The sequence below is a fragment of the Melanotaenia boesemani genome, chromosome 13 (assembly GCF_017639745.1).
Source record: "Melanotaenia boesemani isolate fMelBoe1 chromosome 13, fMelBoe1.pri, whole genome shotgun sequence".
NCBI lineage: Eukaryota > Metazoa > Chordata > Actinopteri > Atheriniformes > Melanotaeniidae > Melanotaenia > Melanotaenia boesemani.
Genome location: NC_055694.1, coordinates 6973155 through 7000892, shown reverse-complemented (window position 1 = coordinate 7000892; position 27738 = coordinate 6973155). Strand labels below are relative to the sequence as shown.

Sequence of the window (27738 nt, the reverse complement as noted above, 5' to 3'; positions counted from 1 at the left end):
GCAGTAGCACCAACTCCTCGGATTGGACGTAAACAAACCGTTACGTGAGTGTACGTGCGCGCTCCCTGACAAGCCGGGCGCGTTTCTTTCCAGAAACAAGATGACTCCCGCGCGCCCTCGCCCGTCTGTATCTGTTTCTGCTCTAGGAGTGGTAAAGTGAATATTTTATACTAACAGAGTTATATTTTCAATCTGACAAGGACTTATAAAAATCAATTTCATACTCAGAAAAACAGCAGCAACGTGTTATCGCTCAAACATACACTCTTCTCTTTTTTAGCCACTCAAGGACGGCACCCACAGCGCGTAGGAGGAGCTAGCGGCGTGTTTCCGCTAAGAGCAGGCCGAGACGGTAACCTATGCAGCCGTACTGAGAATTACAGCAGCCGAGCAGTTGGCAGCTACTACAGGAAATTGTTTAACTACAATTTGTTTAATCACCGGGGAGCTGTGGTTGTCCGTATCGGGTTGGGGAGAAGGAAGAGTAACAGCGGGACTGTAAGCAATGGAAGCCGAGTTTTTGGAAATCGATGAAAACGGGAGTTGGAACGCCATTTATCAGGTAGGAACTCTCGGTAGATCAAGGTGGAAATTAACAGTGGATGAAGCTGTAATCTTTTAAGTAAAAAATAAATAAATAAATAAAAAAAAGATAATATACAATTAGCTGCCAGCAACATAGACAGAAGCGTTAAAAAAAGCATCAGCTTTCTTCTTGATCGATTTGATCTATATTCTTGCTGCTCGGATCTATTCGATGATTCATGTGTCCGGGTCTTAAGCCTGCAGCATGTCCCATCACCGAGCTGTTAAATTTCATTAGTCTGATACAACATAGACTTCTGCACAGTGTGCCCATATTTGCTGCCTGCTTTAAGCTTATTTCCTTACCAACATTTAGTCTAATCTTAGATATAATAATTAATTACTGACCGGCTTATATTTTTATGATTTATTATCATCATTTACAGTTTTATTTGTATAAATGTGTGCTGCTAACATATTTACCCCTCACCCATACCCATCAATAAAAGGAGGAGACAGATGTTTTATTGTTTTTCTGCAGAATTCAGATTAGGAAGTAAGATCTCTTCCTCTCTGGAGTCTTTGCAATCACACAACACACACATAATGTTGCAAATATGATCCCAATATAAAGCATATTTTTCTTTATTTTTGTCACAGGATATTCGCCAGCAGTCATGTGAACTCCCTTGCAAGTTTGCCAAAAGACCCGAAAACAAGACTCGGAACCGTTATCGAGATGTCAGCCCATGTAAGTTACTCTTTGCCCGTAGTCTTAACCCTAAAAGTTACATAAAATTCACAACATTTTGGAGACCTTTCATGCAACTTCACTCACATGATTGTTGGGTCTCTAACCTTGTGTTTATGCATTAACATCATCCAGTTAAAAGTCACAGAAGAATCATGTTCGTTAAACCATAGCTGAATGCACACTTTCTATTTCTAAAGCATTTCATAAGCACTAAGACAAATATAATTGCTTGCAAAAACACTGCATTCAACCACTATCTTATATACCCATGTAGAAGTAATTATACACATTACATCTCAGTCATCAAGCAGACTTATTATTTAATCATAAAAAAAAACCTTCAACAGCTGAACCTTGACGAAGGGGAGGAGGGGGTTTCCTCATTTTACACCAAAAAGGGTATGCAAATCATGCAGCCTGGGTGTGCAAATACTTAGTTTTTCTTATTCACATGTAACAAGATGTGAAAACAAGGAACCTGAAACTTGTTCACACTGAAAGCTTAATGTAATGCATTTCAACTCTTATTGTTCAAGCCAACTCATAACACCTTTAGCTTGTTCAGAAACTCTTGTTCTCAGCAACTGTGTTTGAAAGTCTGAAAGTTGCATTTGTATTCTATCTATTTATTTATCTATTTATTTATTCATTTATGTATTTATTTTGACGGGGGTCACTGCACATTGAAACATACAAACACATCTACCCATTTATTTTGAATGAACAGATGTGTCCAGACTTCTGAGTGTTACTGTCTTGTTTCCTCTCTCCACAGTTGATCACAGCAGAATATGCCTGCAGCTGGGTACGAACGATTACATTAATGCCAGTCTAATAACCGTAGAAGAGGCCCAGAGGAACTATATTCTCACTCAGGTAAGAATGAGAGAAGATCCCTTCAGATGCACTCAGGCAGTGAGAGGCCTTCCTTTAACAAAACAGTTTTTTTTTGTAAGATTTTGGACAATTTTTTTTAATTTTGCACAACCTTGATGGAAGTATGTGGTCAACAAAAATCTAGTTCCTAGGATGGAAATTTTAAAATCATATTCAAAATTATGATAGTGAATGTGGAAACAATTTGTTTCAAAGACTTAAGCAATCTTGCACGTATTAGATGGTAAATAAAGCATTTTTTATACATGACCACCAGGAAATATTTAGAGAATCTGGTCTGGCATCCGGGTAAAGCATAACTCATTTAATATTCATAAATCTGTATTATATATAATTGGATATATTTGGGCTATTGATGAGCAGGTGGAAGGCCACTTACAAGCAAACAGGAGAGAGTATGAAGCAATGATTGTCAACACACATTTACAGTGAACTCTGGAGGATTCCTTGTTGTAATCACACAAGGGCTCACTTTACCATTTTTAGGAATTACAGTAACATAGATGGCAGAGTAAAATTGGCATTATGACCCATGCGTACTTACATGCAGCTCTTCTGGAACATGTTTAGAAAGTTTCAGGGCTGCAGTGCATGAATTAAAGCAGCTCTAGTTTGCATTTGCTGCATGTAGTTGAAATGATGGGAACAGAAACAAAAGGAAGCCTTTTCATGGCTAGTTGACTCGGTCAGAGCATTTCAGAGATGGCAGGACTTGTGGGTTGCTTCATTAACCATGAACTAGAGACAGCGGTGGGGGTTGAGCTGGAGCCAGCCTTGATCCGCGGGATTTAAAGGATCTGCTGCCAGCGTCTTGGTGCCAGATACGACAAAGCACCCTCAGAGGTCTTGTAGTGGACATGCAAGTTTTCTTTAGACAGGGGTGGTCCAACTTTTTGACTCGCTGATGTAGCTATGTCAGCGTTTGCTGCAAGCCATGTACTAATAATGTTAACGTTGTATTTCCTTATTTCTACAAGCAGTGCAGTAATGTGTTTCATATTTGTTTAATGTCCATTTCCAGCTTCTTTTTAGTGGAATCATGTTATGGGAATTGAAATACATTTGGATTCTTTAAACATTTGCAAAAATGTACAACCTGTTAGGACAATATTAGGACTAGAATAAGATTGCACTGCCTCTCTTTATATTTCTAAACATATTGCTTTTGGAGCAGCTCTTAATAAATATACTATTTTTTATTATGCTTTTAATACTAAGAATAAAGTTTTTTTTTAAACAACTAAACTGTCATTCCTTTTAAGGGACCCCTTCCAAGTACATGTGGCCATTTCTGGGAGATGGTGTGGGAGCAGAGAACCCGTGGCGTAGTAATGCTGAACAGAGTCATAGAGAAAGGATCTGTAAGCATTACTCTCCTTCCTGACAGTATAACCTCTTAATGTGTGACCGTGTCATCATGCCTGATTAACCCAGGCATCTAACTGCCCTTTTCTTTTACATTTTGCACTGGAATAACACAAGCCTTCCTTGGGTTTCAGGTCAAATGTGCCCAATACTGGCCACAGAAAGAGGAGAAAGATGCTGTGTTTGAAGATACCAATTTCAAGCTTACGCTTGTCTCAGAGGACATCAAATCCTACTACACAGTCCGTCAGCTGGAGTTGGAAAATCTGTCTGTAAGTTGCTTTGTTTTTCTTTTTTAAAAATATGTAATTGCATTTTTTTTTTTTGTCTTTCTATTTATTTTACCGGGCTGCATGGTTGTGTGGTGGTTGGCACCGCGGTGGTTAGCATCGCTGGTTCGAGCCTTGGCTTGGGGGAGGTTTGAACAGCGGTCTTTCTGTGTGGAGTTTGCATGTTCTCCCCGTGTATGCGTGGGTTCTCTCCGGGTTCTCCGGCTTCCACCCACCGTCCAAAGACATGCACGTTAGGTTAATTGGTCACTCTAAATTCTCCCTGTGTGAACTTTTAAAATGAATAATCTCTACTAGTTTTTATAGTCGTGAATACAGAACTGAGACATCAAATACAACATATTTCATTTCTCATTTCTCCAACCAGGTCATTTCTGTTTCTCAGTTTTTTCCCTTTTAATCTAAAATAAGGACACAAGGAAGTGTTTGCATGTGCACATTTTAATGTTTTTACAAAAATAATTTATTTGTAAAGCTACACAGTTTATGCCTCTTTTATGGCTAATGAATATCTCACTTTCTGTTCTCCTACAGACTCAGGAGACACGTGAAATTTTACATTTCCACTACACCACCTGGCCTGACTTTGGGGTACCGGAGTCTCCTGCCTCTTTCCTTAACTTCCTCTTCAAGGTGCGAGAATCAGGTTGTCTGAATTCAGACCAGGGGCCAGTAGTGGTGCACTGCAGTGCTGGCATCGGACGCTCTGGGACCTTTTGTCTCGTGGACACCTGCCTTTTGCTGGTTTGTACAGAACGCTGCTATCCATGATGTAAATAGAAGAATACTTCCTGTAACATTTACACTGCACAGGAAGCGCAAGTACAAGCAAAAAAATGTGATTATTCAAAGGTAAAACTTTGTCGTATGTAGATGTCACTTCGTAAGGACCCATCTTCTGTATCTATTCGTGATGTTCTGCTGGAGATGAGACGCTATCGAATGGGCTTGATACAGACTGCAGATCAGCTTCGCTTCTCTTACCTGGCTGTCATTGAAGGTGCAAAGTACATCAAGGGAGACACAAGTCTGCAGGTATGTTTTTTTTTTTTTCTCGTTTTTTGATTTGTTTCCTCTTCTCAGATTAAAATGCTACAGACACAGACAAATTTGTGAGATGTTTCATTAAAAAAAAACTATTGCAAAACTGTAGTTCCTTTAATAAAAAGGTGTATATTTTCTTCAGGAGTCATGGAAAGAGCTCTCAAATGAGGAAGATGATCCCCCTGAGTTCACCCCTCCCCCTCCTCTTCCTCCTCCAAGAGACCCTCTCAATGGCAAAGTTGAGCCATCCTTTTTCCCCGATAACGTGGAGCTCATCCAACAGAGGGAGATCTGCAATCTCGGGTAATCCAAATCATGTTTTGTTTGGATGTATTTGGCATCATTAGGCTGCAGAACTATTTGTAAAACCTTTATTAACCGAAGTTGTCAGTTTGCAAAAATAGTTGGAAAATGCACTAATTATAAAGAAGATGACACAAGGCTTCGAATCGATCAGCTGTAAGCTTCTCTCCAGGTTTTCTGGGTTCCTCCTAGAATCCAAAAACAGACAGATTAAGGGTGCATTCACACCAGGATAGTCTGGGGCACTCTGAGTCTGGGGGAAGATTCTGGACATTTTCACGTCATTTTGCTCTCGAGGACGTGAATGGGGAGAGTTCTTGACACATCGGCTGAGCAGAACTTTCTTCTTGTGGGGCTCCAAGAAGTATCGGACATTTGAGGTGGAAAAGTGGAAAAGAATGAAGAGGAAAGCTGCGACTTCTGCATTTCCCCTGATGAGCGGTTTAACGGATAGTTTCAGTGAACAGCTGATTGAGGTGGTGAGAAAGTTCGTAAATGTAAACAATACGTGGGATTTAAAGACACGGACAGCCTACACAACCCCGTCCTGCCATGGACGAAGTTTCTCGTTAAATATGAAATAACCCGGTCAGCAGTTTATTGCACATAAAAACGCAGACATCCCCCCTGCAGTAATCCCGTCCCATCATGGATGAAGCTTCTCTGACCGAAACAATACAAACTTTTTTCTTGTTCTTGTGGCCTCGAGAACAAGAACGAACTTCTCATGGTGTATGTAACAATCTTAAGAAGAACGAAGAAGAAAATCTGGCCCTTTGATTGGCCCGTACCGAAACCGGCTTGTTCACCGCAAGCAAGCAATGGAGCAAAAATAAATGTATTTAGTCTGGTGGTTTCTGTTTTTTACTTTGGGTTGTTAAAACTATATTCGATTTTAACACCAATCTGTCCAGCATGCGCAGCCGAAGAGGCAGCGAGATGTCTGACATGTTTTGGTATGATGCGTCATACGTCACGTCCTGTCTTTGGGCCGCTGGATGGTCCTTTGGCTTTCACACTGAGCCCATTTACACAAAAAATCTGATCACTACCTGATTTCTGAAGGAGTCAGATAATTGCAGTGGTCATGTAGACAGAGTAAAAAAGAAGGTGGCTTGACATTATTATTGTAGATTAAAAGGGGGCGCTGTATACAATATCTGGCTCAGTTAAGACATGCACTTATTACACTCACCTGTAATCAGACTAACGGCGTCTGCTTGGTCTCTTTTCTGTAAAAGTGAGATGCCAGTCGGGCATCCTCACTAATGGCACATAACCAAAGAACAAAAACTCTTTGGTTATGTAAATCTTCAACCCAGAACACTCAGCTGGACTTAATTTCAACACAGCACAAGTCTGAACTAGATTAAACTGTATTGGTAAGCACTAGCTGCAGCTGAATTTGGTATAGATCCATGTATATGGAAGTTTTAAACAGCATCTGAGCTGATTAAACAAAAAACTAAATGTGCTACTGAATGTTTTTAGAAAGCTGTGATCATGTCTCTATGCTGTCGTACAGCAAAGAGACGACTGTGGAGACTGAATTACAACCATTACTCTCATGCTCTGTGAAGCATACCAAACTGCTCCAAAGAGACTTTACAGCTTTACTCTTCTTTATTCTGACATCATTTACTCTTTCAGGTCCTCACAAGATACAGATCTGCGAAAGAGGAACATAGCTGCTCACCAGCCTCCACCTGACAGGCCTGATAAGTTTGATGGGAATGTGGAAATCCAAGATCTTACCTCTGAAGCTCCAAACAAATCCCAGCAGCAGCAAGAGATGGAGGAGCTAGAGCTGCCTGGGGCAGCAGAGCAGCCAAAGGAAAGCTCTCCTGTGCCGGGGACCTGGTCCCCCCTACTAACCAACGTGTGCCTGTGCACAGCGCTGGCTCTCAGTGCTTATGTCTGTTATAGAGCCTGTTTCCACTGATGTTTATCCTTCCTCTTCCTTTCTTTTGTTTCTTGTGTCTCCACTGATGTTGCAAAGTGGACTTGGTGGGCCAATCAGCCTGCTTTTGACTCTGTAGTTGAGTGGATTGTTCGTTGTTCGGCAGATTCAGGTTCACTCATTTTGATTTTATGAATGCAGTGTGAGGGGTAGTCGGTTGCCTCTCATTACCCACCCAAACATTTTTTCCGTACGCCATTTTGGATGCTCAGGGCCTCAGTTTTTCAGGTGCCACATCCCAAATATGTGTGTTGACTTCAACAGACTCAACATAAAACGCACATCAGTCTGTAAAGGATAGGGTTTTTATTGGCCCTGCGGGTCTGTGAACCAGTGTGGAAGTCCTCTTTGCCCATTTTTGATGTTGATCCTGTATTTACCAAAATGACACTCGAATGTGTTTTTTTTTTTCTTTTTCTCCATCTGTATGCTTAACTCTCGTGTCCATCAGAATTTCAGATTATCTTAATTTAAATTGGAAATCATGTAAGCAGATTTTTTAGTTTTTTGGACCAGCAGGTCTGAAAACATGATTTTAAGGGAGAAACTTTATGTTCTTCAGTTATGGGGAAATCTTCAACAGTAGTAAAGAAAAGCAACTTTGTGCCCACTAAATGCATGCAGGGGTGGGGATTGTATTGTTATCTGTCCCCACTCCTGCCTTGTGTTCAGCTAGTTAGGCACATAATGGTATGTGTGTTTCAGTGTGTCTGTACCTTTGCTTATCTGCTTGTACGTGAGTTGAATCTGCTCAGTGAGAAATATTAATTGAACATTTACAATAAGTCACATGCAAGTTGTGGAGTAGGTGGCCTGGTAGCTGACAGGTGAAACAAAACGGTGCAGGGATACAGTGTCACGTCTCTTCCTCAAGTCACTTGCTGTTCTCAGATTAACATTTGAGAAAGGTTAGAATACCCGACTTCAGCTCCTGTCCTCAGCCGCAGTAGATAAAATGTCCAACGTAACCTGAAGGCAGCTGATATCTGTTGTATAGCAAGTGAAAGGTGTTCAGTTTGTGCAGTCATGAAACTGAGTGCCAGCAAAATGATCCGAGACACAAAGTAGCTTACACCAAACTCTTTGAAAGCAATAACAAAAAAAAGGATCCAAGAGAGTCACCCTTTACAAGACTTAGTCTCAGCAGGGAAGCAGGGATTTTGAACAAACCAAAACAAAAAAAAATCAAACACCAGCACAGGGATGAAAACAATACACTGTACTGTTTATCCATTAAATCATGGTATGGCCCTGAGCTGGTAGTATTGTTTTGTATGACTGTTTTTTGTTTGTTTTTGTTTTTAGCATGCTGCAGTTGTGAATCAGCAGGTTTATCCTAAGAGATTAGTTGAGCTGCTACCACTCGTTTACCTTTGGAACATGACAAAGTTCATGACTTTGTCTGACAGCTGTACCTTTTCTTTAGAATGTATAAATGTCCTCTCCAGGGACACAACCCTTATTGAATTTATATATAAATATATATATTTCAAATCAGGTTTAAGTGTGCTGAGTTTGTTTTCTGCTCTAGTAACGGATAAAATCTCAGCATGTGTGCAGCAAGTGCACCGGGTTTTCCTGTTTTTCTATGCTGATGCTGAGCGTGAAAAATGTTTTCTTTTTTTAAATTTACTTTTGTTTTCCTTTTTAAATAAAGAAAAAAAATCAGTTTTCTTCTGGTTTCTAGAATAAGTTGAGTATCTAATTCTTTGGTCTGGGTAATCTTAATATAAAGGTCATATTGTATTTTTATCTCATCAGATTAGCCATCCAAGTCAAAGAGCTCTTTATCTTAGACGACACAGGAGAAACTTTTAATAAACTAATCAAATTAGTCAAACTAGTGGTTTCTAAAACTTCCAGCAACTCAGTGTATCTGGATGTGTGGTTGTTTTACAGATATTAACATCTAATACGGACCATATTAACATCTAGACTTCATTAATAAATCCTGCTTATTATAAGCTGGTTTTAGGAAGCTCATTTCTAACTGTTGAATGTATGATCTATATTGGAAACCTATTTTTTGATGCAAGACACCAGCTAGACAACCAGCAAGCTGCTTCCACCCTGAAGCCTGGAAGCAAGTGTTATCAGTTGGGAGTATGTCTGTTTCCTGAATACTCTATGCATGGCAGAGATTAGATCATTTCCACATCCCAGTAAGTTTTTTTTTTTACATAAATAAATATACACTGGTTTCCAGCTGAAGCGATTCTAAGAGTAAATGCATTTTACATTTTCTTTTTTTGTATTCTTTTTGTGTATTAATTAGGAATGTGTGAGATGAGACGAGTTCAGGCTGGTCCTAAGTTTGCTTTAATGAGTTTCTGAGAATTCCCCATCAGGGTGTAATGTTTGGAAAATACCACAAGGTGGCTCTGTGGATCTTTAAATAATTATTCAGCTTCTACATTCTGTAGCAGCCCACTCTTTCCTGTTTTCTCCATTGTACCTAGGTTTATACATCAGTTGTGTTTTGTTTATAGGAGTTGATAAGTTGATAATATTAGCTTTATTAGCTTAACATGCACTATTTTCAGATTTAAAGCTGATCTTGAGACTGCATACTACATATTTACCTTTTTTTGTTCAAATCCACATTGCTGGAAATGCCCTTTGCTCTCTAAATCTGGACTTTAAGTTCCAATATTTATTCTGGCTACTCTTGAAACGGCTATTACTGACTAACACTTTTTTTCTTCCAAAGTTTGTATAACAAACACATGTAGGTTTGATGTCCAAACTTCTGAGTTTATGCTCATTTCAAAGACTTAGCATTGTGGGTCAGTAAGCTCTAAAAGAAGGATGAACATGTCTAGAGACATGCATTACTTAAAAAAAAAAAAAAAAAAAACTCCACCACAGATGATTTGGCAAGAGTCTTGGCTAGGACTTCCTGTTTGGGAAATAAAAAGGAGGCACTGGTACGTGCTGTACAAGAATGTAGCTTAAGCAGAGTGAGTAATAGCACTCCCAACCAACGTTCTGCTGACGTCAAGCCAAGGAGCAAGACAGAACAAGTTGCTGAAAACTACAATCAAGGTGTAACCAGCAGCCGGAAGTCACTTCAAAGCCACAGTTGTTTCTACTGAAACTCCTCAAGTGACGAATGTGTCATGATTAATGTGGCTTGTGGTTAAAGAAAAAAAGATTGTCATTTTGTAAATATGAGCATTTAGGGATAGTAAATGTGAGATTTGTAAGGTCTGAATCTATATATGCCATCTAGCAGGCCTACACATTTAAATGCTTGTGACACTTGAATTCTGACATTTTGGAAAACAAAAAATAGCTTGCATGAATTTCCTATGTGCACTTTGAGTTACTTTAAACTGGCTCCTGACTCAGACTTCATGTGCAGTGCTGAGTTCACATCCATAGTCAGCCAAAAAAAAAAAAAAAAAGAAATGGGACATCTGCCCTGCCCTGCTTACTCCTTCAGCATGTGTCCTCAGTTTAGTTATTAACCTGGAACTTCCCAATAGCTGGCCCAGTGTCTGAGTGGGTGGGGTCATCATTGCCTGTAAGAGTCTTTAGTAGCCTGCAGATGATTTTCACAGGGAGGCCTTCAGGGATCAGGAAATTCCTAAATACGAGGAGAGTCAGGTCTTTCCAAGTGTGACTCTGCAAAATCTGAGTCAACACACGCCGCAGTACTATACAATGGAAACTCAATGAAATAAAGTTTATTGGCATGTTGTCAGGTGCTCCATGTCTCTTCATGCCCTTTTGTTTCAACTCTAAAATGTCAGCGGATGAGACTTGGCTGTCAGTGTCAACCTGTAATAAAACTTAATAAACAAATTTACTTAAATGTGATGCTTGTTTTTTAGGTGTTTCAGAGGCGAATCTGACTGCAAGTGAGACATACATTTCCAACCAGCTGCTGGAGTTGCCTTCATGTTTAATGTGCAGGTCTGTTCCCTTTAAGATTAAGCCCGTGATCCCTGACTTTTTTTGGTTTATCACTTCCTGATAAGAGGTGACTGATAAGCTCTCCTAGTCCAAACGATTCATCGTTGTGCAGAGGAATGTGCTCACAGTAAAGAATAAAAAACGCTGCATGCATGGTGAATAAAGCTTGACCAATGGACTAAATGATTTAAAGTAGCTCTAAGTGTTAAATGCTACCAAACATTTAACTTATCCACTAATAATGTGATGAGCTTTCAGACACAGAGGACTTCTTTTTTAGTATTTTACTAACTCAAATGGAAAAGCACTGTGTTGTTGCTCTCATTAGGCTACGGCCTCCTTGTCAGGGGCTGATGTCTTTGGTTGTGTTTGTTGAGACATTCACTCTTGAGCACTTCCTGTTCCTACCCCCCCACCCCCTCTGGTTGATTCTGTTGAGGACCAACCGTCACACAAACACACAAGCACGCACGCACATAGCTGCGACTTACACCATCGCCTGTCATAAGCTAAGTTCATGCATGTAGGTCAGGATGTAAATACTCAGAGGTTGGAGACGGTGCTTCCCCCTTTCAGAGCTCTCGCATCCTGGCTGCACACCGCATGGACTGATGATGCTGACGTCGATATATGGTCCACATGTAAACAAAACTGGCCTGCCTGCTTTACCACAGATATCAACACTATGTTCTTTTGGTGTATTGACATTGATCTACTCATGATTGCGTATGAAGTGATGATAATCAGTGAAGAAAGCACACTTATTCTGTGTTTCATCCAACCTATGTTGGTATCTAGGTGAAGGGTAAAATTCGCTAAACGTGAGGATGGCCACATAGTTTAACTCGTGTGGGTGTCAACATTTTCACGGTTGCCACCCGCATCAACACACCCTACTTCCTGTTGAGTAATCTGCCAAAAGCCTCCACATCACTAACTACCATCATTCCAAGCTGCTGTCTGTGATTTCATGAGCGTACAGCTGACATTTTACCGTATGTTTTCCTGCAACAGTAAATCAGAGTCAAAGCTCTGTTATCTTAAAAATATTCTCCCACAGGCTGTTGCATACAGTCACAAGATCGGAAACAATCTTCCCACAGTCTCAACCCTCCATCACTGATGCAATTTCATAACTGTGCCCACTTTAATCTACACAAAGTAATTGCCAGCTGCATATTTTGGCCTCAGTAAATAAAAGATGCCCATAATTCCTTTATTAGCTGAATAAAAGTTATAGCAATTTTCTTGACAGTTTTTTAAAAAACAATTTCTTGAAATTATTGAGCAGCATTAGGGTTTCACTTCCATAATATTGATAATATTTTAATGCCTTGTAGTCAACATAAAACGGGATGTTGGTTTAACTGCACAGCAAATCAGAAGTATAGTAATCTAGGAAAGTTTTGGAGCTGAGCTTTGAGGAACGGTGTAGTGAGCTGAACTTTCAGTATTGATACATCTTTGGCACCTCGAAGGACTTGTAGGAAGTCTTCTCTTTTCATGAAATGGGAGTTATATTAAAGGAAAAAGACCTTTTGGAGAGTAGCTTAGGTCAACCTGTCCCATGACCTATTATTTAAATAATAAAAACTACCATAATGAGAAAGGTCTCTTTGTAGGATGAACTAAATATTTATGTGTCTTAATACTTGTGCTCCATCACAGCTTAGAAGCAGCTTTGCTATTTAGGCAAGGCAAGGCAAGGCAGTTTATTTGTATAGCACATTTCATGTACAGGACAATTCAAAGTGCTTTACATAAAACAAAGACATTACAGATATTTAGAAATAGTAAAAAGCATCAACACATAATCAACACATAATCACAATAAAATAATAAATTACATTAAAATGATTAAAAGCAAGATAAGTTAAAAAAGTTACCGTGCAGATTTCATGCATAGGCGCATGAGAAAAGAAATGTTTTTTTTAAAATAAATAAATAAAAAAATAAAGAAAAATAAAAAAAAAAAAAATTAAAAAAGAAAAAAAGAAAAGAAATGTTTTTAACCTGGATTTAAAAATGTCTACATTTGGGGAAAGTTTAATCTCCACTGGCAATTTGTTCCATTTGTTTGCAGTAAAACAGCTAAATGCTGCTTCTCCATGTTTAGTCTGGACTCTGGTCTGGACTAGCTGACCAGAGTCTTTGGATCTAAGAGCTCTGCTAGGTTTATATTCTCTGAACATATCACAGATGTATTCTGGGCCTAAACCATTCTGGGATTTGTAAACAAGCAGAAGGGTTTTAAAATCTATTCTGTGACTGACTGGAAGCCAGTGTAAAGATTTTATAACTGGTGTGATGTGTTCAGATCTCTTAGTCCTGGTTAAAACTCTAGCAGCAGCATTCTGGATGAGCTGCAGATGTTTAATGCTCTTTTTAGGAAGTCCTGTTAAAAGACCATTACAGTAATCCAGCCTACTGGAGATGAATGCATGGATGAGTTTCTCTTTTAATTCTGTTGATGTTTCTGAGCTGGTAAAAAGCTGTCTCAGTGACAGCTTTGATGTGGCTGCTGAAAGTCAGGTCTGAGTCTATCAACACTCCCAGGTTACGAACTTGGTTGGTGATTTTAAGAGCCCGAGTCTCCAGGTGTTTACCGGTGCTGACCCTCTTCTCTTTGCTACCAAACAGAATAATCTCAGTTTTATCTTCATTTAATTGTAGTAAATTCTCCTTCATCCAGGTGTTTATTTGCTCCAGACACTGACACGTTAAGTCTATTGGGCTGCAGTCATCTGGTGACAGAGACACATAAAGTTGTGTATCATCTGCATAACTTTGATAATTAATGCTATAGTTCTGTAATATTTTACCCAAAGGTAATTGAACAGAAGAGGTCCAAGGACTGACCCCTGGGGGACTCCACAAGTCATGGCCACTCGCTCGGATTCATAGCTGCCGATCGTAACAAAATAACTCCGGCCTTTTAAACAGGACCTGAACCAGTTAAGAACCGCTCCAGAAAGTCCAACCCAGTTTTCCAGCCTGTGCAACAGGATTCTGTGATCTACAGTATCAAATGCAGTTTGACTAGAGCTTGACTTACTTTAAACACAGTGGAAATGATCCTTCAGGAAAACTTTAAAATAATTCATAATAACAATAATTTTTTCTTTATTCATACCAGTTGTTGGTGTGTTATTGTCCTTACTGTGGTTCACTATTTGTTGCCAGCCTTGATGTATAAGTATTTATTACTATTTATTAAGTATTTATCATTAACAAACTATTCATGTATAGATTCTCAGTCTGTCTTTAAGTGCTCCTGATGATTGTTTTTTTTTTTTTTTCACACAGATGATTTAGGATGTTTTCTGTTTCTTTACAGGTAAAGCAGCTGGTTGTCTTGTTTCTTTGTTTCAGTTGTTGCTGTTACTTTCACACTGTTTTATCTTTCTCTCCTCTTTCTTCTCTTGACTCCACCTTCCTTTGTTTCCGCTTGTCAGATTCATCAAACATTTATGTAAGTCAACATTGCAATAACCAAACAAGGAGGGATTTAAATCCATAAACGCTCTGTAAAACAAGTTTTGTTTGGCACAACGCAGCAGCCAGACCATCATTCTGCTTGCTGTGATGCTTGACAGGACAAGTTAAAAAAATATAGATAAATAAATTTAGAAAATAAAAAGAAAGAGAAAGAGATTAAACTACTCAAACATTTTTGGTAGACAGCAACAAAATACATTAACAAAATGACAAATCCTACTCAGATGTACCCTAGCTATAAATTTAATCATCCAACAGACACAGTCTGACACTGTTAACCCTTTAACTGCCTCTTCTACGTTTTGGAAGAGACAATTTTTCACATAGTAAATGGTATTAAAAATTTGTGTAGCAAAACCTGCCTGAGTCAGCTCTTATACTTGGTTTTGGTATTTTATCCCATAACTGTTTCAAGTTTTGGCCATTTAATGGTTGTTAGCATATTATTACTGGTAACTATTATCTCAACCATTTGTTTACCCCTTAACCCTTTAAGGCCCCACCCATGAAAAAATGGTAAGAAAAGTCCATTTTTTTTAATATGAGGTCTTTATTTGGCCCTTTAACAAAATGTAACAAAAAATTTACATTTTTTTGGGAGGGATATCTACCATTTATTACTCTGTCATATATTAAAAATATTATAATGTGGTTTTCTGCTTCTGGGCATCTGTTAGAGGACAGAAGACGAGTATCAGATTATGTTCATCAGGATTTTGAGCAAAGTTTATAACATAAATTGAAGCAAAATGTCTCAGAAACAGTATGTAACAAATATGTCACATCGGGTTCTTACGGGTTAATGTCTGGTGTTGCAAAGTTGCTTCAAACTACTTGTGGCCTTTGTTAATTTTATTTCTTTATATCTAATTATTCAGTTTATTTATATATTTATTTTTACTCACTATTATATATATATATATGTGTGTGTGTGTGTGTGTGTGTGTATTGTATTGTAAATTAATTCTGGCATTAAGGTGTTAAAAACCACTGATTCTTACTATTGTTGCGCCAAGGAAATGAAAATGGTTTAACGTAGACGTTTCTCATATTGTATTTGTAGGTTGTCACCTACCACTCTAAAGTCATTTATGTGATTGATAAATGTCTGTCATAATTTCGTCAAATTAGAACAGAAAGTGGTTGAAAATGTGAATTTATTGTTTTTAATAAAATCAGAGGATCATGAGGAGTAATTTAAAAAAAAAAAAAAAACGAAGAGGATTTTATTTTCTAACTGCGATTAAGTATGTTATTGTTTTAACACAACATGCAGCTACACCAGCATAGGTGTCAATATTGCAATGAACATGTTGGATACAGCTTTCATGAACATTTTTACCTTTAGAAAGTCCCTTCCATCAGACTTCATTTATATATTTGTGCTACATTAAGGTGTTCTGCTGCATCCTCTCACCTTGCGAATGCTCTGAAATGAGCTCCACTCTGACACAAATGATGCTCTGCTAATTAACTCAACATTCGTTGTGCAAGGATGGTTTGCTGTTACACAAGATCTGGGCAGTGATACTTGCTATATAGTGACCGCAAGTCACTTTTGCACGTCAGTTTTGTGTTTTCACAGTCATCTGCAGCAAAATAGCAGAAGTGAACCAAGATGTTGAAATCTTGGTTCACTTCAAGACAGATCATGTTCTAGTTCGTTTACCGTATCTCAGGCGGTCTGGCTTCCCGTTACAACTCATACCCCGGATATCCGGGGTGCCTTTCACTTGGCAAGGGAACTGGAATAAACAAGAACAATCAGAGTGTTAAAATCATCTGTACTTAGATTTTACTTAAACTTCTCTGTTTTGAATGGAGCTAAAAGATGACAAGGGTGTGACTTCCTCCGATCAACCGTTTGAGTAACTGGGGAGCAGCTCGAACTCTGAACTGCAATAAATGTGGGAAATTCACCATTTACAATACAAATTTTCATTTAAATAGAATTTAAAAAGAAAAATGTAGTTAAGGAACAAGACCAGATAAATAAATAAATTGTTATGATATTCAGGCTATCAGGGCCTTAAACTGACCACAGAATCAAGTTAAAAAGTTTTTAGGTAATTATGAAGCCTTTAAGTTAAAGCATCAGGCCTCCTATAAATTCACAATTCAAAAGTCCTCATCTGTGATGGTATGAGGGAACTTTAGTGTGCATGGCATTAGTAACTTACACTACTAATACTAATTATATAAGTTATAGTGCTGCTATCCAGGTGATGTCTTTTAAAGAAAATCTTATTTATTTCAGCCACACACAGTGCCAAACATTCGGCCTGCAGTCCAGACCAGTCATAGATTCTTAAAAAAAGAGTAAAACTTTATAAATTAAAATTCAGCAAAGTGATTAAATCTGAATTTCAGCAGAAATCACATTTCTCTCTCCAGAACTACAACAGTTAGTTTTACCTCACAAACGTCCCCGACGACTAAAGAGGTCATGCAACCCAGAACTTTTAAAACTTTTTTTTATTTTTTAAACTCAAAACCATCAATTTTTGTTGAAAAATTATTAAATATTTCAGTTTCAGTATTTTATGTTTTCCTATTTTCCAATTAAAACATATTCACAGGCCACTTTATTAGGTATATGTGTTGAATTGCTTGTTAACCCAAATATCTAATCAGTCAATCACATGGCAGCAACTCTATGTATTTAGTCATGTGGAGATGGTGAAGACGACTTGATGAAGTTCAATCTGAGCATCAGAAAGAGGAAAAAGAGGATTTAAGTGAATTTGAATGTTGCATGGTTGTTGGTCTGACTAATCCAGAAATTGCTGATCTACTGGGATTTTCACACACCACCATCTCTAGGGTTTACAGAGAAAATTTTCAAGAATATATCCAGTGAGGTGTCAGAGGAGAATGGGCAGACTGGTTGGAGATTATAAAAAGCCAACAGGAAGTCAAATAAGCCCTGGTTCCAACCAAGGAATGCAGAACAGCGTCTCTGAACACACAACACATCCAGCCTTGAAGCAGATGGCCTACAGCAGCAGAAGACCCCACTGGGTGCCTCCTGTCAGAAACTAACTGGGGCTACAAAACTGGACAGTAGAAGATGAAAAAAGGTTACCTGGTCTAATTAGTCTCAATTTCAGCTGCACTATTCAGATGCTAAGATCAGAATTAGGTGGAAACAGCATGAAAACATGGATCAATCCTGCCTTTTATCAAGGGTTCAGGCTACTGGTGGTGTAATGCTGTGGGGGATATTTTCCTGGCCCACTTTGATCCCCTTAGTCCCAACGTGGCCTGGTTTAACCACCACAGCCTACCTGAGTATTGTTGCTGACCATGTCCAGCCCTTTATGACCACAGTGTAGCATCTTCTGATGCTACTTCCAGCAGGATAATGCAACATGTCCCAAAGCTCAGATCATCTCCCTCTGCTTTCTAGAACATGAAAATGAGTTCTCTGGACTCCAACGGCCTCCACAGTCACCAGATCTCAGTACAATAGAGCAGCTTTGGGATGTGGTGGAACGGGAGATTCTCATCATGGATGTGCAGCAACTGTGTGATGCTGTCATGTCAGTATGGAGCAAAATCTCTGAGGAATGTTTCCAACACCTTGTAAACCCTACACCATGAAAAATTTAAACAGTTCTGAGAGGAAAAGGGGGTCCAAACTAGTTTTAGTAAGGTTGAAGTTGTGAGAGTTCAACCCCAATTTCAAATTCAGCATGCTTTTTAAAATGTAATAAAAACAGAAGTAATGGTCTGTAAATCTCATAAACAATATTTTGTTGACAACAGAACACAGAAAACATTAAATATTTGAAAGTGAGACATTTGACTATTTCATGAACACTATTAGCTCAGCTTGAATTTGGCAGAATGTCTCATAAAAACTGAGATGGTGTCATGTTTACTATTGTGCAGCATGTCTTCTTCATTTTACATCAATCTGTCTAGGAATTGAGGAAACTAATGTCTGGATCTTTGCCGGAAGAATTTTGCCCCATTGTTGTGTGATTCTAATTGCTCAATAGTCCACAGTCTTCCTTGCATTTTGCTTCACATGATGGGTCAAATATTTTTGAATGCAGCAGGTCAGTACTGCACCCAGACGTCTCTGCTACAAAGACATGCTGTTGGAATTGATGCAGTAAGCAGCTGAACATTGTCTTGCAGAAATATCCCAAGTCTTGTCTGGAAAAGATGCCATCTAAATGGGAGCATGTGATGTGCAAGTGCATTTCTTTGTATTTTATTATTTTTTTTATCATGTTCGCATGTGGCTTCTTTCGTAGCCCGTACTTATGGTGTTCACCAACAATGATTTATGGATATGTTCCTGAGCCTATGTCGTAGCTTCCATGACAGAATCATGTCTGTTTTTAATGCGGTGCTCTCTGACGGCCCTTAACATCATGAGCATCCCAGTTCTGATTTTAGTCCCTTGCACAAAGGGATGTTTCAAGTTTCTCTGAATCTGTCACAGTGAATGAAGTGAGATAAGAAGTTGGGCTCAAATGGAGGACTGAAAGATGGGAGGCAGGCAGGTGAACTTAACAAAAGGTTTTATTGTAAATCATAAAGCGCTGCACAGCCAGGGTGAATAAGGAAGAAAGCAATGAAAGCAAAACCCTCAGAAGAACTTAAGACTGACTGACTAATAATGACTGAAGCAGCCATGACGCACAAGACAACGCAATACAAGAATAATATGGCACTGAACAAGGAAAACCAGGGTGCATAATAACTGGGGAAAAAACAATGAATAAGAAGAAGCTGTGACAATTAGCAACTGAGAGCTAGGTGCGGTGGGACCAGAAAATGAAAGCTAACTAGAAAATAAAAGGGATAAACTGAGAAAGAGAAACCAAACAAGAACTAAGAATAAAAAAACAGAACTAAAAACTAAAAATCATGAGATATTTGACGATATTATGTACTGTAGAAATTAAAACATTAAAAATCATTGTTCTGAACAGATCAACACAGTTTTTCCAGATTCCTGAAGAGGCTCTGTCTCTTTAAGATGCTCATTGTATTCTTAAGTCATGTCACTAATTTGCTGCTTGCTAGTTTCATTAACTGTAGCATGTTTCTGCTGCTGCTTCTTTATAGCACCCACTTTTCCAGCCTTTTGTAACCCCATCCAGGAGGCTGGGCCCCCACGTTTGGCAACCAAATATTTTTTCATGAAATGTTTTTTTTGTCTCACTTTCAGCATTTATTTTTTATATATTTATTTTTTATGCTTTATTGTGAAAAGAATATGGGTTTGTGACATTTGCAAATCATTGCATTTTTGTCATTCACATCTTACAAAATGTCCCAACTTTTCCAGGGGGGTTAAATATAAGTTATTTGGAAATCCTTGCTCTCTGTTTAAATGAAATGAATAAATGGTTTTCAGAATCATGTTAAACTACAAGCAAGACTGCAGGAAGGAATAATTTAAAAATAAACTACATTTTAGCTCAGTGTCTGACAATCCAGCAGGACATTAAAATGACTCAGTTTCTCAGCTGCAAGTGAAGGAAAGTTAACTAAAGAGGAAGTTATGATCATTAACTTTAGCTAAGTCATTGAAACGAAATTATAATATTTTTTAACAACCCATACTGCTTCAAAGATAAAGTGGAACAAACAACACACTTTAAACTAGATGATTTACCTTAACTTTTCACACTTTATGCCTTTGTGTTGGCGTTTGCTAAAACCTGCAGCACCCTGCTGTGTTAGGACATTAGGTGGGTCTTTAGCATAAAAAAATAAAAAGAAAGAAGAAACGGTGTGTTTGGGAGATCCACGAACGGTAGCAATGTGACCCTGCAGGAGACCGTCGTCGTCAGAAAAATGCCTTCCATCGTAGCAGAGGGATCCTCTAACCCAAACTTTTCATCAACAACCCCATCCCACCACCACTACCTGTTCACCCCAACACTTACAATTAAACGTTCGAAGAAATGTGCCGTAAAATGTTCATTGGCTGCTAACTCATTAATTATAGTTACAACAATATCAGTAGTGAAGGGAATTATCACTTCTACTGCTAGTGTGAGGCTTTTTAGACTCTACTTTATGAGGTAAGTTGAGCATTTGATGAGACAGATGCTGTTTTAGTAGAACAACTAACAAACAAACAAATCAATCAGAGGTCTTTTCTTTGTGTTCAGAGTAAGACCTCCCCAACTTGTTGTAACTTGTTTGGTTTCAAACTGTCAGGTACTAATATTTTGACACATGCAACCGACCGTGGTCTCTCCTCATTACCCATCGTATACTGTTACCATTACCTGGTTTAGACCAGGGGAAGATATGCCTTCTTGTGTCTTTTTCTCTTCGTTTTGAAATTTGGGAACCACTGATCTAGCTGTAGGGGTCAAAGGTTCAGGTTCTTTTGTTAATCTGTCCTCTATTTGTAGTTTTACTGCAGATATTCAAAGTGATAAAAAAAAAAAGTACATGTCATCATTGTTACATGCTGGGATGTGTTTTGTAACTTAATAATAAAGCCGTTCATGGTGGCTGATATGAGGCAACTGCTCTTACCACGTCTGTTAAAACAACAGCTACATATTGCTAAGCACTATCCTACAGCTGCACATAAACACTGTGTTTTTCCAAAGGTTTGGGATAAATAGAGTTTTGCTTGGTTAATCCCAAAGCTTTGAGTTTCTATTCAGTGTAACAGCACTAAATCCTCCTATTAATGAAGTTAGTGTTAGATATTTCTCTTTAAAATGACAAGAAATGCATCTCCAACCAAAGTTTGTTGAAGGTTATTTGGGATTTATTTGGACATTCAGATGCTAAATTACCACAACAGACAACAAAGTATGAAGAATTTTATGAGGAACAGCTCCTAACATTAGCCTGACTCATAGGGGGAAAAGTTTCTTCAGTTTCACAACTGACACAAAGTGGACAATGGGAAGACAGGTATATGTGTGTGTGTGGGTGTGTGTGTGTTTGTACTGCTTTATCAGAGGAGTTTTTAGCAAACCAGTTGGAGGGGCTGTGATGCAACAAGGAGTTTACCGACAGACACTGCCCATTGCCGGTAAAATGAGGAAAAGGGGCCGGGCTAAATTTTGACAAAAAAAAAAAAAAAAAAAAAAAGGAGAAGAAGAAAAAAAAAAGAGAGGTCATCCTGTGTGGGAATTTCCCTCTGGCCTGTCAGCATGTGAGCCAGGAGCAGAGAAGGACCACATGTGGCTCCGACAGGACACCGGGGGTCATCGAAGAAGGAATTTGCAGAATGTTTGAATGAATCTGAGCCAACTCTGACTGCGTCTGGGGGGGAAACTTCAAGAGCTGAACACTAAACAATGAAATGCCTCTCGGACACGCTGTGATTGTGCCAGTTTTAGATATCTATTTCTGAAGACAGATTAATGTTATTTTACCCCACTCATTTTGCTTCAATTAAGCTTAAAGCCAAACCACAACTTCATGCATTTATTGTCATGCACACAGAGGATAACAATGTCTTATTTAAAATGTGGGAGTAGCATTCTTCTGGTGGTGATGTGTTGGAAAGGGAGGATGTTGTGCAACTGTTAAAAGCTAAACAGTTCATCATTGAGTGTGTTGAAACATCCAAAATGTCATTCCTTAGAGCACAAACAGCACAACAGCTTTTATGCCCTATTAAAGGAGCATAACATGACTTTTCACAGGCAGTGTGGCAAACCTGACTTCCACACCCTGGGTTGTAATCATCACCTGCAAATCACACCATGCTCTTTTTGTTTATCTGCTCCGTCTGGGTTTTGCTTGCTTGTGACAGATATGATTCATGCTGCGAACGCAGTGCAATGCAGTCCGAGGGCTTGGTAAATTCCTCTGCTAAACCATTTGTCAACTTATCTAGCCTGTCTGGTGTAACACACTTTTCGTCACTCCTGTTCTTAAGTTGTGAATTTTCTGCTAAATGTTATCCTACTTGAAGGCTAAAGGTTTGCTCAGGATAAACACGTCTCACCTGTGCTCATTGCACTGCCAGGACTCGGCTGTTCAAGGGTGACCTGAGGTGGTGTGACTAGGTTAGTTGCTGATTAATTTCTGTGCAACCTTGAACCCCTCTCTGGGCCAGTGGACCCAGCAGACTATTGACAGAGCTGTGTGCTAAAGATAAAACTAACATTTCTGTGCTGCGTGCAGACTGACCGAGTCTTTTTTTTTTCTGCTGCTCTCAGCAGTATCATTTCAGCATAAATTGGCTTGATTTATTTCAGGACCAGAGTCACATTATTAAGTAAACAGAAATGTTAAACGAGGCTGCGGTTAAGACCTACTTAGCAGTCATGTGAAGAATGTTTTTTTTTGCTTTTATGTACCACAATTTAAACATGATTTAAGAGGAATTCTCCCACTTTTAAGTGACCAAATTGACATGTCACTCCCCAGTTAGTATTCATTTATCTTATAAGACTGCATTGTTCAAATCACTTGACTCTGTTTTCTGTTTCACGGAGACATTAATTACATTATAATAAATAAATCATAATAATCTGTGATTTGAGTCTGGCCTTAGTAGTCATTTAAGGGATTTTAAAACACACCACGAGATTAAATTCCTGCAGTGTTTTTAATTAATTTGATAATAGCCTGAATTTAAAAACCGCACATTTGTCTTATTGCTGTGCTGATTTCATGTCTGCAACATGTTGTAACCAAAGAAGAAAAATATGGAATAACACAGTCAGGGATGAGTGTGAATATTGGGCAAGAATAACGCCCATGTCTGCCTGTCTGTGCTTGCACCTGCTGGAAAAGGACAGAAAAGAAAGAAAAACAAGTGAAATTGTTTAAACAAAGTATAAATCTATTTAATTCAATAAAATATCAAGTACAATTAAAACATTTCACTTTTGAATATTAAATTATTAGACATATTTCATTCATTGCAAACACTATTACAAAGAGTTGCATCATTTCACTGCAGCACAACTCTTCCCTTGACAGCCATTGCTGCAGATACACAAAATGTAGAAATTCACTGGTATGTATGTAAAACCTGCACAGAAATACTGCGTACACCAACATAACATCAGAGAATAAAGCTAAGGTGACATGTGAAAAGTCGTGAATGGTTGCGCAATCCATGCACCCACTTGTTTCAATCTCATTCAGTGTCCTTGTAAACTGGTGGTCGCCGTCTTCACCTGCAGCGTCCCATTTTCAGCACAGTGAAATCACCTCCTGCTCTAAAGTCCATCAGCAGCCCAGAGGGGTCTCCTGGTGGAGGTGTATTTAACATTGTCCGGTGGCAGAGAGCAGGTTGCGCAGGGTGGCCAGCTCTCTGGACAGCTGCTCCACGCGCTTTTGTAAACGATCGTTCTCTGCCGCCAGTTCCAGCACTTTGTGTTGAGTCTCCAAGTTGCGCATTTTGGCTTTGTCCCTGCTCTTCCTCACCGCGAGGTTGTTCCTCTCCCTCCTCTGCCTGTACTCTTCACTGTCCTTGTCTAGGCGCTTCTTTGATTTCCCGCTGGACGTTTTGCCTCCGTGTGACGGTGATCTGCCTTTACCTGACGGAGCAGGTGTGCCAGGCGGACTGGAGCAAGTCGAGGACGCTGTGGAAATGTTCCCCAAACTGCCACTGGTGGACTGATAGTGAAGGTAAGACCTCATGTCAAACCCTGAAGACCCGTTCTCCATCTTTGAGTCTTCCTGGCTGTCGTCTCTGTCGGCTGCGTCGTGGGCGGCGGCGGCGGCGGCTCTGTAGCGGATCCCCACGAGTTCAGGACTGAGCACGCTGTCCACGCGGGTCTCCTGCAGCTCAGCGTAACCCAGCGCGTAGGGCTCCCTGGGGTCCCTCAAGTTGTCGCACTGACTCGACTCCAGCTCGTTCAACAGCCCGTAGTTCCTGTAGTTTTGCAAAGCCGTGACTCTTTTGATCTTGTTTTCCGCCAGGAAATCTGAGAAAACGTCCCCCTGGTGCTGCGTGTGCGCCGCCAGCTGCGGGCAGTGCAAAGCGGAATCCAGGTAAACACTGAAGTCGATCGCTCTCTCCCGCTCTTCGATGCCCAGCTCCGTCATCGAGTCACCGAGCTTCCAGTACGAGCTGCCGACGATGGGACTGATAATGCTGTCTCTACCGTGGATAGCAAAGCTGCCCTCCTCGTACAAGCCGGCCACTTCCATGGATCTTAACACCCGCCGGATTGCAGGAGGATGTAGGGCTGAGGTGAGACGCCCTGAGTGGTGTAGGTCCCGCTGCCTCAGAGGAGAAATGTTCGGAATGTGGTAATTTTAAATCTCCCGTGCCACTGCTGTCAGAAGCTGGCAGCAACTACTTCACTGGGGTTCATAGGTTGGGAGGAATTGACAGATCTTCCTGTCTCGTGGGGTTTTATTCAGATTTCGGGGGCGGGGTTTAGCCAGGTGTGTCACGCGCAGCGCCGTGGCAAACGAACGACCTGTGCTGCTTTAAAACGTTTCCTCATTCAGCTGTTTGTTTTTGAGCAAGAATTTAGTTTTTTTCTCCTTTTTTTTCTTTTCTACATGTTAATAAAGCAGAATTCAGAGTCACGTATAATCACAGTGACTTTTTGTTGACTTATTCTGAAATGAAACGGAACTAAAACACGAATAAAAAGTAAAAATACAAACCAAAAACCGTCATTTCACACATCCAGTCATTAAACATGGGCAGAGAAGTTCTTTTTTCTTCACCAGCTTTTGTTGACAGTACGCCACCTGCTGTTCAGCCAACTCTCATAAACTCCACAGCAACGGAAAAATTCCATCATAACATGTTTACATTTTTCTAAGTTCATACGTAATTACCTTACAACAGCAGCCACGAGCTCATCTCGAGACAGCTGGATCCCCACAGCCTCCATACGCAACGTGAAACTAGAACATTTACGCATTGTGTGAATGAGTGTGTGTGTGTATGTGTGCGCGTGTGTGTGTGCGTGTTTGTGGTGGTCCTATATAAGATGATGCATGTACTCCAATACTGTATAAAGGTCAGAGTGGGTGTTTTTCAGTCTGTCTGGTTTATGTCTGAAATAATTAAATGAGTGTTTATAGATTTTTGTGATTGTCAGTTTCTTCCACAACATGACATTTAAATTAAATAGCTTCACAACAAATGTAGGACACAACGACCTGCATCAAGCAATGCAGGCTTTTGTTTCATATGTATCTGGTCAAAAAGTCTTATGAACAAATCTGCACAGGCTATTAATAAACTGACCACCAGCTTTTCTGTCAAGCAACCAAACAAAAACCTTTAGATCTAATGATGTCCCTTATATTGGTATTTATAACAAATTAGCACTTACAATGTGCTTTACAATTTCTAGATTTATATCTGCCTTAAGTCAGTGGCTCAGATGAACGAGAACGTTCTAGAAATAAAGAAAACAAAAATGCAAATAAAGCAGCGTATCAAATGTTCCGCTATAATGAAAGAAAGAAGCTATACTGCCACCTTGTGGTGAGCTGTAATACTCCATCTAGTCATACTTTTGGACTGCTTCACCTCTGGTCAACACCTTTCTGTTTGATAATCCAGATATTTTCTGCTTTTCCAGTACACACTTATATTCAACCTACACTCTTCTTCTCAATTTTGTGTCTTTATGGGGAAATTTCGATGCATTTGTTTGCATATGTATGTGCTGCAACCAAGACTAGCAACTGTAAGACAACCACACACAAAGGCTTGATATATGGATTTTGCTGACAGACTGCTTCTATAAAATAACTCCAACTGTGCCATTGTTTTTTTTTTCTTCTCAATATTAACCTCTTAAGTCCTATTTTTTCTGCCTTCTGTCTGAAATGACATACCCTAAATAAATTATGAATATCTTTACAACTACATGAGCTAAATGTAAAATCTTGGTTTCAAAAGAAAGCTGAGACATGTGAGATTACTTTAGAAATGTCAGAATCAAGATCTGGAGAAAAGCGTCTGCTAAATGACTGTAGTAGTACAATGACTGTAGTAGTAGAATTAAGATCTGTGTTACTGTGTCAGAGTAAATATACCTGGAACATGTACATATAAATGCTTATATCCTGCTAAAAGTAAACCACATTCTTAAAACTATAAAACCAGTGGATAGTAGCCCAGTTCATCTTTAGTGAAATCATGTTTGATGAGGAACTGTGCAAAAATAGAAGCTACAAAAGTTAACCTAAGCTGTTTAACAGATGTTTTAATAAAGGTGTTACACAGGTAAATATCTCATGAACCCATCAGCCAATGTTAGACACTTTTGTCAATCCTAGTCAGGAGTCAGGAGAATTGAGGGATAGCCCCCAAATTCAGCTTAGAAACACCGTGTGGATCCAGAAAGAAGTGAGAATACTTCATTATAAAACCCCGGATTCATTTCAAAGGTAGAGTCATAGGAGAACACATTAGCATAGTGTCAAGATGTAGTAAAACGTGACCACAAAACAGCAAAAGTAAAACGTTGATTTTTCTGTTTGCTACTCTTTGGCCGCTCGTTCACAGAGTTTTGTCCCACGGTGAGACAGACATCTTTGTAACCAGCAGAGCTTTAACAAGTTTGTGTTGTTTTGGTTGAAGTGGAGAAGTTTGCAGAAGCTTTAAAGTGGACAGTTTCTCATTTTGTTAAATTCCCATATAATTGCTTAGGGGTTGATCTGTGTTTTGTTTGGATGCTGATGCTTGGTAGAGTCTTTTAGCTGGGTTTGTCCCTGTGATTTTGGCATGCTACATGTTAGGATTGGTGTTTTATACTAATGCAAATCTTCTCTACTGCACGTCTCTCATGCTGTATCCTGTACAAGGGCCTCCAGTCAAGATGAGGTTAAATGTTTTTAATCCAGATTGGAAAGTTTCCCTTTAAGACAAGACAAAGTTATCTTAACTGTAACATACTGGTTCAAACTGACAAATAAATATGAAATTAATCCAATTAGCTAAACTTAACAAGCTCATAATGAATGTGGGACTTTGACTGTTAATCCAACCCTGGCCACACAATTTGGTATCTTCAGATGAGAAAAAGTAACTTTATCACACTACTGCAAAAACAAGCAGCCCCTCTCCCACTTTTACAGAAAATTGTTTTTGTAATTTAACTTTTTATTATTTTATGCTTAACAACACAAAACAGACAGTACCGCAACACATTCTTACATGTTCACCGTCCAGTGATTAGTATACATGTGAATCATTACAAACTGAAAATAAGTGAATTGAGTTGAATTTCAAATAAACTCAAATT

General features: G+C 39.2%; 2 protein-coding genes across 2 annotated transcripts; one reads left to right on the top strand and one right to left on the bottom strand.

Moving 5' to 3' along the window:
• Nucleotides 1-8635, top strand: ptpn1 (protein tyrosine phosphatase non-receptor type 1). The gene is made up of 10 exons (XM_042003451.1): nt 1-151; nt 281-562; nt 1186-1276; nt 2055-2155; nt 3439-3537; nt 3676-3813; nt 4366-4575; nt 4705-4866; nt 5018-5178; nt 6829-8635. Exons 2-10 carry the CDS (start codon nt 506-508, stop codon nt 7118-7120), a joined length of 1311 nt encoding a protein of 436 aa, XP_041859385.1. The 5' UTR covers nt 1-151; nt 281-505; the 3' UTR covers nt 7121-8635.
• A 14692-nt stretch (nt 8636-23327) lies between these two features.
• cebpb (CCAAT enhancer binding protein beta) lies at nt 23328-24857 on the bottom strand. The gene has a single exon (XM_042003454.1). The coding sequence runs from the start codon at nt 24665-24667 to the stop codon at nt 23777-23779; it is 891 nt and encodes a 296-aa protein (XP_041859388.1). The 5' UTR covers nt 24668-24857; the 3' UTR covers nt 23328-23776.
• Nucleotides 24858-27738: the final 2881 nt, after the last annotated feature.